The sequence below is a fragment of the Lissotriton helveticus genome, chromosome 8 (assembly GCF_964261635.1).
Source record: "Lissotriton helveticus chromosome 8, aLisHel1.1, whole genome shotgun sequence".
Taxonomy (NCBI): domain Eukaryota; kingdom Metazoa; phylum Chordata; class Amphibia; order Caudata; family Salamandridae; genus Lissotriton; species Lissotriton helveticus.
In genome coordinates, this window is record NC_136069.1 from 48,333,689 (window position 1) to 48,345,889 (window position 12,201).

The 12,201-nt window shown below is 47.0% G+C and overlaps 1 protein-coding gene across 2 annotated transcripts in view; it reads left to right on the forward strand.

Annotated features, from left to right (window-relative positions):
* Positions 1 to 12,201, forward strand: part of LOC144772338 (uncharacterized) — a 111,367-nt gene that overhangs the window by 37,925 nt on the left and 61,241 nt on the right. For both annotated transcript variants that reach the window (XM_078656583.1, XM_078656584.1), the window contains exons 3-4: positions 6,951 to 7,061; positions 8,007 to 8,303. In XM_078656583.1, the coding sequence (XP_078512709.1) occupies positions 6,951 to 7,061; positions 8,007 to 8,303 (408 nt within the window). The remainder of the gene's footprint in view (positions 1 to 6,950; positions 7,062 to 8,006; positions 8,304 to 12,201) is intronic.

Consider the following 12,201-nt stretch of genomic DNA (forward strand, 5'->3'; position numbering starts at 1 on the left):
CCCACATGGGGTATCTCCGCGCTGTAGACCGCTGGGGAACCCGTCCTTGCTTTCCCTGTGAGATGGTCCCTACTGGGTATCTCCAAGGTGAAACCAGGCATCCCCGGCGTATGTGGGGGGCCGTTGTGGAGATGAGGCAAGCTAATGCCCAGAGTTGCCGAGTGTGATCCCTGGTTAGAGTAGACACCGAAGCGAGAATTGTCAAGTCCGCTGACCCTGGTCCACGACCCTGCCGCGTCGGGAATTGAACCCTGGTCCCGGGCCGTCCTCTGCTTCCGGGTCTGCCGCCTCTAACCAGTGAGCCACACCACTCCACTATGACTATGACTTGATACATATGTGTAGAAGCAATGTGTACAGTACAAGTTTCTGGCTTCAGATGCCATGCATTTAACATAAATAGATGACAGGAGTGAAGAATCTCCAAACAGATGGCGTAGTTTTCAAGTACGTTTATTGTGATTCATAAACTCCACAGCCTACGCGTTTCGCCCCCAGCACGGGCTTCTTCAGGGCTGTAAACAATATATATACCGTATAAAAAGACATGTAATATACACATCTAATGCTTTTTACAAAAATACTTATATTGACAAATGTATTTACATAGATACATATAAAAAGGAAACACACTGCATATGAGACAGGGAGACCAATGTTTTGCATAAGTATCTCCAGGATGGTGTCATTACATGCAGCTTTTGTTAAAATAACACATCACTTTAATAGTGTTACATGTATTTCTGGACAATTTCATTCAAATAATTATTCTAAATCCTGACAAACGACCCCCATGTGAAATTAGCATAAGGTAATAGATTTTGAAAGAGAGAGGTAAGCAAATCCTTCATGAAGTTGATTGACACACTTTGCCTAAAAAGGAGGAGAGGAAAGCACAGGAAGTGCAGCACTACGTTGGCATTATTTATCAAACATGGTGTTAAAAAACGGTGTATTGAAAAAAATGATAGTTAGCCCATTTATGCGGGCAGGGTAACAGATATGGAGTAAGGACGGTAAGTGTACCTTATCTTTAAGTCTTAGAACTGAAGCATGATTTCTCCAATTAAGGAGTCTTTGCTAAGTTCCCAATCCTGGAAAGGCAAGTTTCTCCTTGACCGCAAGTTCACCGATTCATTTATTTAGTAGATATTTTGAAGATTTTTCTATCTGTAAATACAGTATATCACAATGTTTGTATACAATGTTGAAATTTTACAGTGAGAAAGAACATACTGCTGTTTTTTTCTAGACAAAACCACACATGAACGCTTACCCCTCCTATGTCAAGGGTGTCCTTACTTCTTATATCGAAAGGATAACTGTAAAAATAGCTGTGTCCCTGTCCTGTGCCAATTTAGACACAAATGGTTATCTATGATATTGAAACAAAGGTGAGAGTTAGCCTGTACTTTTAGTACTACAGGCAAGTATTCTCCATATTCCATAATCACTCGGCAAAACCGGCACAGTTCTTCACTATTGTGGTCTTTATACCAACTTGTAGTCTACTTTGTTCCAATTTCAACATAATCTAGAAATGAGTGAGAAAAAGTATTTCTTCCACTGAGACTCCCTCTAGTGATAAAAGGCACTACTACATTCTACTGCCCCGTCCATGAAGAAAAGCCAAAGTCTGACTTGTCTATGAGCCAAATTACATTCGTGCAGATGAAATCATACTTCGACAAATGGTCCCTCCTGGGATTTCCCATGTTCGACAGAGTACAGGCGGTAAGAATGGTTACACTGCCGCGCTTTACCTACACCTAGGGAATGTTGCCCATCATAGTGCCTCTGACTACTCTATGCCTCATTGACACCCGAATACAGGCCTTCGTTTGGGGTTCCAGCCGCCCCCGCTTAGCTGCGTCCAAACTTATGGCCAGCCGCAACTTTGGTGGCCTGGACCTACCGTCTGTAGAAAACTACTACTCTTTAGCCCTTCTACTCTCCCAGCTCTCCTATCTGCTCCCAAAAACGCCGGACCTCCGCAGTTGGTCGCAACGTAACGCTCACTCCTTACCGGTGGCGATGGCATTGGCCCCCTATGCGGGGACCACACCCCTCACTTTTCTAGTCCTACTTTTATGTTCACCTTGCACGTTGCACGCTTACTAATCTTACCCACACACGAGCGGCTGTCTTCTCCCAGCCGATCGCGGATTGAGGCTTTCAAAGCAGTCGGACTATCGTAAGTACCTCTCCCGAGGACCGAGTCCATACTCTAGCGTTGAGTCATGTTTTAGTTTTACTTTTTACTTATGCGCGTTTATGTTATTGCAGGTGCTCGCCATCAGGCCGTTATTGTGATGTGATTATTCACGTGAGTTAGGTTGATTTGGGTTTACTTGTTTCTTTCAGTCACACATTCATTTTCTGATTTTCGAGTACGTGGGTTGGGCGACTTTTGTTTTTTGCATTGCGGCTGCGTTCTATTGCGTCTTGGCAATTTACCTTTTTGCGACTAACCCTCTCACATGCTTTTAATTTATGAACTATTACAAAACTTAAGGTCGAGGCACAGGGTGTTTCTTATGAGCATGATGACGTGTTTGTACCCACACTCGTATTTCTAACAGAGCTTGATGGTTTTCTCACGGACAGTCCAGTGATAGATGGCTTTCTTTATTTTGTAGAGCATTCCCCTGAAGAAGGGCTGTTGGCCAGCCCGAAATGCATTGGGATCATTTATTTTTGATGACGCATGTTTATACATCACTGTGAAATCGTTATGAAGTACTCATGGAATCAATGAGTTGGAATAAAAATGTGGAAACTTTGAAGATTGTTGACTTCACTACATGATGAACTCACTATAACATTTAGACTTTTGTCTCTTCAGTGCTGTGCACCGGGGAGCTTCCCTCCAAGTTGGGGAAGCCTAGTATTAGTCAAATATAATATTACCTCATATATCGGATTTTCTAGAATGCTATCAAAAAGGTAAAGAGAGAAGAGTTCGTGGTTCAGAGTTAAAGACTTTATTCAGTAACTCGAGTTAGGGGAGAGCTCCAGCACCAAGCGGGTGCAGGAGTAGTCTAAAGCTTCATTCACACAGCAGAATATTTATACATATCCAATCAGTAGGCAAAAGAAAGAAAAAGGAAGTGGCAAACAGAAGTGACAAACAGTAATTTCAAAACAAGATGTGTCAAGGTATGGGCATGTCCTGATGTTGAAATGTGTTCTTGCTCTTTTCAGTTGAAAGCCCTTCCTCATCCGGGGGTTTTATCTCTGACTTTTAGTCAAGAACAGGAACTATTTCTTAAAACAGGAACTATCTGCTGCTGGTTCCCAGAATTGGCAGAACCACAGGAATGTGTGGTCAATGAACTGAGATGCCAGGTGCAGGGTGTCTTGCTCGTGGGTCTGAAGACAAAATGGATGACACACATGAAAATGGGTGCTTGTCTGAATGAAAAATGGCTACCAGGCAGAAACAGGGAAATGATGGGGCACAATTGTCAATTTTATTTCCTCAGGCAGGGTACCCCTATTTTTAAAAAATCCACAACAACCTAACTCTACAAAAACACCAAAACTGGCTGACCCTGCAACCACCTCAAACTATACACTCTTGAAACGCAATTCCTCTTAATCGCCCCTACCAAACAATCACTCAACTAACAGCTCTTAATTGCTTACCACACGTTTTAGATTCCGCGAGATCACTGGGAATAACTCTAGGCCAGAACTTGAACATGCAGGCAGCCCATCGGTGCTGCCACCAAAGGAGCGAACTTCCAAATAAGCATCTTAAGAAAAATAAAACCCTTCCTCCCCCTCAATGACTTCAAGTCTGCTGTGTAAGCCCTAGTGATCTCTAGGTTGAACAATGGAAGTGCAACTCTCTGTGGCCTACCTAGATCGAAGATGTCTCCACTAAGGGGCGCTCTTAACTCTGCTGCAAGGCTCATGTTATGTTATGTTATAATACACTTATAACGCGCACAGATACTCGAGTGTCCGGGCGCGGGAAGTGACCATGGCAATGAGGAGCTGAGATTTAAATGGGCATATTAAAAAGTAGGGTGTTTAATTGTTTTTTGAAGAGCCTAGGGTCCTACGTATTCTGCAGTTCCATGGGAAGGGAGTTCCATGCTACCGCTGCCTTAACGTAGAGGGAGTGGCCCCCCAAACGCGTCCTGCGAAAACGGGGGACCAGAGCAAGCCGATGCGTGGCCGAGCGCAAAGATCTGCTGGGGACATAGAAGGCGAAACGCTTCCTGAGATACATCGGCCCTAGTCCATACAGGGCGCTGTGAACCAGAGTGAGGGCTTTGAATTGCACTCTATGTTCCACAGGGAGCTGATGCAGATCCCGCAGATGCTGTCTAACGCTTAACCTTCATGAGATGTTCAACAGAAGTCTGGCAGCTGCGTTCTGTATTGTTTTTAGTTTTTTTTAGCAGGTAGCCCTGAATGCCAATGTACAGGGCATTGGCATAGTCAATGCATGACAAAATAAGGGCACGGGCCACCATTTCTTTGGCTGACCTGGGTAAAAAGGGAAAAAACTTTCTAAGTGATTTGAGAGTACCAAAGCATACCCCCACAAGTTTCTTCATCTGCACGGAGAACTCAAGGTCCTCACCAAACCAGACCCGAAGTTCTTAGCAGGATTGCCCACTGAGTTGGGCCGAGGGTAGTCTAAGGGCCACAGAGTCTCTCTAAAAGAAGGAGGGATGGATCTCTACAGGAGGACCTCCGACTTGTCCTCGTTGCATTTAAGTTTGTGCTGGTGCAAGCCATTTGAAGACAGTAGAAAGACATTTCTGGGCTGTTTCCGAGGACAGGTCATTATCCTTCCAGGTAAAGAGGAGCTGGGTATCATCAGCATACATTATGATCTTGGCTCCCAGCTCCTCAGCAAGATAGATCAGTGGTGTAATATAAATATTCAAAAGTAAAGTGCTCAAAGTGGAGCCCTGTGGACATTTTCCTGGGTGCCGACGAAAAAGGTGGCACCTAGACCTGCTTGGTGCGATCCTCTAGAAAGGATTTAAGCCAATCCCAGTTATAACCAGTAACTCCAATATTCGAAAGTCGGGCAAGTAGTTGTTGGTGGGGCACCGTATCGAAGGTGGCAGAGAGGTCTAGTAAAATCAGAGCTGCTCTGCCACCTGCGTCCAGGCACCCCCTTAGTGGGTGGAGAGCACCGGATGACTCGACATAGGCGTCTAGCTGTCTAAAGGTAGCTTTTTCACACACCTTTGCCACCGCAGGTAGAAGAGAGATAGGGCGGTAGCTAGCGAGTTTGGTGGGATCTAGAGTGGGCTTTTTCAAAAGTGCCAGCAGTTTAGCCTGTTTCCAAATCAATGGGACAGTGACGGTCTGTAAAGATAGATTCATAATAATATTTATCTTCGGGTTGACCACCTCCGCAACCCCTGCTAGTAGCTTAGCCGGACATGGGTCTGTGGGAGAGCCCGACTTAAGTGATTTAAGGATACACAGTGTGTCTGATAAAGTAATGGGGGAGAATTCCATCAATGGGGGAGCTGACGTGATGGGAACTGAAATGGATGGGGTGTGGGATTCTGCCTGCTCGGGGGAGCCCATCCCTAGGCTATTTTGAATAGTCTGTATTTTCTCAGTAAAAAAACATGACAGCTCCTCGCACCATTTTAACGAAGCCGGGAGAGCAGTATGTTCAGCGCAAGGTGATAAAAAGCTCTGGACAATGGAGAAAATGTCCTTGCTGTTGTTGTTAGGTTTTAGCAATGCGCTCCGCATAAAAGCTACATTTCGCCTCCCCAATGGCTGCATAGTAGTCTCTCTGAGCCCTTCGAAGGGCGATTTTAGCCAGGGGACAATACTGCAGTCTCCAGCAACGTTCAAGTCTTTTGCATCCCTGCTTGAGATCTCTAAGTTTACCAGAGTACCAGGTTTTTGAGGGAGCATTTCTCACTCATCTATTAGGAAGGGGTGTAAATACAGAATCCGTCCCTTGGGAGATCCAATTGGCAAGACTATCCAGCGCTCCTTCCGAATTAGGAGCAACAGTCGGCAGCATAGCTAGTAAAGCCCTAGAGAAAGCACGGATATCTATTTTCTGTGACGGTCTGCCTTGAGCCATGGCTTTAGGGGGAAGCGTCCTCTCGATAGTCCAAGAGAACTGGATCAGATAATGATCTGACCAAGAGACCTGGAGGGGTTCCCTAATGGAACTAAAACAATCAACAATTTCACTCCCACATCTAAAGTCTCTAAACTGGCTTCCACATGAAGCAAGAATACAGTTAAAAATTGCCTGCATGACCCATAATGGCCAGCACTTCACCACACCAAGATACCTCGCACACAAACTGGAGCTATCTGGCGGACGCAGATCCTCTAGAAGTACCAGCACTGTACTGGTTAAACCACAGAAATTGTATAAGAACAAAATTACAACTGAGCCTTCTCTGGTATCACCCGAGTATTTGGAACTTCATGCCCCTGAAATCAGACTGAATCTCTCAACTGCATCATTCAAAAAGGAAGTTAAAATCCAATTCATGAAGACATTTCTGCCATAGCACCAAGGAACTCTACTCTCCGTGCCCAAAATGGCATATTGACTACACCCATTTTTATTACCCACCTGTTACGATTGTGGTCTTGATTTGTCGGATTAGACCTTAAGGTGGTCCCTCCCTCAGCTGGGGAGCTACTACATCCTGTACCGGTTTCAATTATATTGTTGTTACAATACATGTTTCTTCTATTTGATCATTTGTTAAGCGCTCCGATACCCTCATGGGTCATGTTCGCGCTATATAAAACTTTAAAAATAAATATATAAGATAAATTGTGGTGAAGACTGGCATTGCACAAGAAGTCCCTTAGCTCTTTATTTCACTAATCCTGCTCTTTATAAACCCCTATGTGTACACTCCTTTTCTCTTTGCAAAGGACCCACTGAGCTTTTGATCGCTTACACATTCCCTTTTATTTTGAACTAGGCCCTGTGATTGCAAACTCTGTCTTTTCATTAAGATCCAAAGAAAAAGAAGGTCTGTGCCCTCTGGAGGATGAAGACCCTGATAGAAGCAACAATGACAGCCTTTCCCGAAGTGAGTAAGAACGGTTCAAGTGTTGCATGAGTTAACGGACAGGGTGCAAAAGTTACTTGGAAATTGATGCTTGTTCGAGGACACAAGAACACACATGCACAAAGACAGACCTGCACCATCTTTGCTTCTTACACAAAATGCATTTGGCATTATCGCCCTCTGTTTACTTCATGGTCTGATATTTTCAGATTTTTCGAACCCAGACTAAGTTGGATGTAATTAGGAGATAGATTGTGGGAATATGAAGACATCCAACCAGGGGTAGTGCTAATTAAGGCTTCTGAATCTTACTGGATTCTTCAACGCTTCTTGGCACTGAGGAGTGAGTGGCATGAGGCTGCATAAGTAACTAATGTGGAATTAATCAGGTTAGACTACTTTACGACATCTAGGAAGATTTGCTGGTTTGTGAATGACTGACAGAGCAAGGAGGTATTCTTTAGATTTTTTCTCCTCCATGCACATGAACATGGGCTGTTCTTTTATGTCCCTCACTGAACACAAGGCAGAGGAAGTCCCATTATTTCCAGCGGATCCACCGCTCGGCACTGCATATTACAGAAGGGGTTTGTGGGCCATTGTGTGCTAAAAATGTGCACCCTCTGCAGAGCAAACTAAAGTGTGTCAAGTTAATGGAAGACTGTGTGTGTTCGCATGAGTGGGTGTATACACTGTGCTTTATTATCCTCTGAGGTGATGAATAACATTATACATACTAAACAATGAATCACATAGAATTGCGCCTCTGCATTTTATAAAATGTCTGGAAACCTGTACTTTGCTCAAACTTATAATTATAAGCAAGTTGAACACTGTTTTGCATAAAACAAAGAATTTCCTTCAATTCCATAGGTTGGATGGGATATGTACACTCACCACACAAATAAAATCTCAGTGAAAGTGGATAATGCCTTATTCAAATTAAGAAGCTTTTGTTTTTTATAGGTGCTACAATTTCCAAATTGGACACGTGTACCGTAAACAGAGAGGTTGTACCTCGTCTGAAGTATCCTCTGAAGACCGACCGAATGGAGAGTCCTAAATTGCTCTGCACAGAGAGGTGGGGGAATCCTGAGCTGCTCAGCAGAGGCAGAATTGAGAGCCCTGATCATCTTGACGCAGACAGAAGCTGGAGGCATGATCCGCTTGGTACAGACAGCAAGGAGAGTCCTTATCCGCTCGAAACAGACAGAAGTAAAAGTCACTATATGCTCAGCACAAGTCAAAGGAACTGGTGTGAAGGTGAAGTTTTTTATATTCACTGTAACAAATGATTCTCAAAAGGCTCAGAGTAAAAAATAGATATTTGCTTTTTATAATTGAGGCTGAATGATATGAATGCAGACAAATAATGAGCAAGAGCCGTGAAGCTTCATGTTATATTTAGAAGCCTTTCCAGCCTCCTCTGGGCTAATTGAGGTACTAAAATACAGACTTATATGAGCTGGTATGTATTGCCCTGAGCTACCTTTGTACCTTGCCTTACACTAAGACAGGTTCCTGTTTTTGCAGTCTCAATCAGTGCAGATCTCCAAGAGAGCACACTCACAATGTGCTTGCAGTCCAGTGATGTAAGACTTCCACTCACAGACTGCTCCAACGGCTGACCAGTTTTAGGGCATGTGTAGAAACCGGTTACTAAGCATACTCAGCCACTCTTGGCGAATAACAGGCTCTTTCATCCCCGCCGCTTCAGGTGTTTCATTCTAAGAGAAAGAGAGTCTTCGGTTCCCACAGAATCCGCATTACTACCTTGCTGGTGTTTCAGTAAATCATTTATAAGTTGAGGATTATGTGTTGATTATTTTGGGCTCAGGAGTTTCTACAAATCTGTTGCTTCTTGCATTAGAATTAAACACAACACTTTATGATACAAAGCTTTTAAAGTAGCAGGTACATTGTGTGCAAAGTAGAACACTTGGGTTACTAGGAGTCCACCCAGTTTGGTGCCCCCGTTTAAATTAAAATCTTATTATGTCTGTGAGGCTACGAGTCTAAGTGAAATCCTGGAGACTGAACACCAATTGTGCAGGGGCCCCTATGGTTTTACCTTATGCCATTGGCAGATAAAGGTACATGGCCCAAGAAGTTTATTCCTATTCACAGCTGATCATACATTTCTTCCTAAGTAAACGCCTTACACAGAAGAGAGAACACACAACCTCTTTGACTTATTCAGCCATACAGACCTACAACCGTAAACCCTTAACTCTTTCCAAACGATCATCCTATGACACCTTCCAACCCTGCTAAACAAAAATATCAAATGAGCTCCCTATAGCCCAGCACCCATGTGTTCCCATAGTCTTGAATGCATACGGACTACATCCTCCTCGGGGACCAGAACTTCCACCTCGAGAACAACAACAACGCCAACTCCACTGCCCTGATCGCCAACCTCGCCAACCTCGGACTCAAATAGCTTGTGACGACACCCACCCACGCCGATGGATTCACGCTGGACCCCTTCTTCTCCACAAGCCCCCACGTCTCATTCAACCACACCACCGAGCCCCACTGGACCGACCACAGATGCGTCCACTTCACCTTCGAGAAACCCACAACACACCACCGCACCCAACAGCTGCCACGCAGCTGCTGGGGCAAGGTCACCAAGGACCAACTGACAACCATCCTCGCCCTGAGTCCACCCACCGACCACACCGACCCAGACACCGCCGCGACCAATCTCAAACAGTGGATCAACGACTGCGCCAATACCCTCCCCCTCTCAAGGCCATCACAACCAACCACACCAACAAGAAAGCCGCCTGGTTCACCGAAGACCTCCGGATCTCCAAACGCGCCTGTCGAAAGCTGGAGAAGAAATGGCTCCACGACCGAACACCAGACAGCCATACAGCCCACAAGAGCGCCACCCGCAGACACCTCCAACTCATCAGAACCGCCAAGAAGACCGCCTTCAAGGACCGCATAGACAACAACACACACAACATCAAAGAGCTCTTCAGCATCGTAAAAGAACTCTCCAACCCCAGCTCCAACACCAACGACATCCCACCATCACAAGACCTGTGCGACTCCCTGGCCACCTTCTTTCACCGCAAGATCACCGACATCCACGACAGCTTCAAATCCGACACCCCCACACCCACCACCGAGTCCACCACCCCTGCGACCACCAACCGCACCTGCTGCCTGACCGCCTGGTCCTACGTCAGCGACGAAGACACCATCAAAACCGTGAACTCCATCCACTCCGGATCTCCATCTGACCGCTGCCCCCACCACGTCTTCAACAAAGCCAGCACAACCATCGCGCCCCACCTCCGGAAAACAATCGACAGCTCCTTCGAGACAGCAACCTTCCCGGAAAGCTGGAAGCACGCCGAGATCACCGCCCTTCTGAAAAAGCCCTAGGCGGACCCCAAGGACCTCAAGAACTTCCAGCCCATCTCTCTGCTCCCGTTCCCAGCAAACGTAACAGAGAAGATTGTCAACAAACAGCTAACCCGCTACCTCGAAGACAACAACATCCTGGACCCTTCCCAATCCGGCTTTCGCAGCAACCACAGCACCGAGACCGCCCTCATCGCCGCCACTGACGACAAAGGAGAAACAACCGCCCTCATCCTCCTGGACCGATCAGCTGCCTTTGACACGGTCTGCCCCCACACCCTATCAGCACCCCTCCATGACGCCGGTATCCAAGAGAAAGCCCTGGCCTGGACCACATCCTTCCTCTCCGGCAGAACCCAGAGCGTCCGCCTCCCACCCTTCTGCTAAAAAACCACCGAGATCATTTGCGGCGTCCCACAGGGATCCTCCCTCAGCCCAGCGCTGTTCAATATCTACATGGCACCGCTCGCCCACATCGCACGACAACATGACCTCAACATCATCTCCTACGCCGACGACACCCAGCTGATCTTATCCCTCACCGAAGACCCCCACACCGCCAAAGCCAACCTCCACAGAGGAATGAAGGCCGTAGCCGACTGGATGAAGGACAGCAGACTGAAGCTAAATTCAGACAAGACGGAGGTCCTCATTCTCGGACCCACCCCATCGGCCTGGGATGACTCTTGGTGGCCTACAGCGCTAGGCGCAGCCACGGAACCCACAGTCCACGCACGCAACCTGGGGGTCATCCTCGACTCCACCCTCTCCATGACCAGGCAAGTCAACGCCATCTCCGCGTCCTGCTTCAACACTCTCAGTATGCTCTGCAGGATCTTCAAATGGATCCCCCATGACACAAGAAAAACCGTCACCCAGGCCCTCTTCACCAGCAGACTCGACTACGGGAACGCCCTCTACTCAGGAACAACAACCAAGCTCCTGAGACGACTACAACAAATCTAGAACGCCTCGGCACGACTGATCCTGGACATTCCCTGACGTAGCCACATCACACCCCACCTGAGAGGCCTGCACTGGCTCCCCATCAACAAGAGGATCACCTTCAAACTCCTCATCCACGCACACAAAGCACTACACAACACCGGACCCTCATACCTCAACAACCGACTCAGCTTCCACACCTCCACCCGAAGCCTCCGCTCAGCCAACCTCGCCCTCGCCACAGGTATTGGCGCACCACGCTGCTAAGGTGCTCTTCTTCCATACCCCTCTTTCTCTTACATTGGGGCCTTCACCTGCAGATTTCCCTGTGCTGCTTGCTGCTTGAGGGCCCACCACAGACTGCCTCGCGCTGTGGACCATCCACTGTCACCAGGCCGCAGGCGGTGTCCCTCATGTCAGCTGCTGCAGAGACGATCCCCTACGTGCTCACCTGTGGCCAGTGCTCTCCATCGCACTGCTGGTCAGCAGCGTGCAGGTACCAGGGACACGGTACAGGCTGACTTACGTGCCTAGCTTCTTTGCCACGCATGCTGTACATCAGTCTACCCGGGGCTCACCTCATGCCCAGCGGGTAACTGGTCACTGCTTACGAATGCTGGCAGGGGGTGCCCTCATCGCGGGCTTCACTCTCCCCCCTCTAAAACGTCAGGGTTGCTGCTGCACTCCGGTCCAACCCGCTTGTCGCCATTCTAAGGGTGCTAATGTTTTGCAGAACATCTGTTACAAGAAGGGGTTTCACTGACTAATAATATTCTGTCAGGGAGACCAAAAACATATTTTAAAATAGGCCTCGTCTTTATGCTTGAGCGCACCT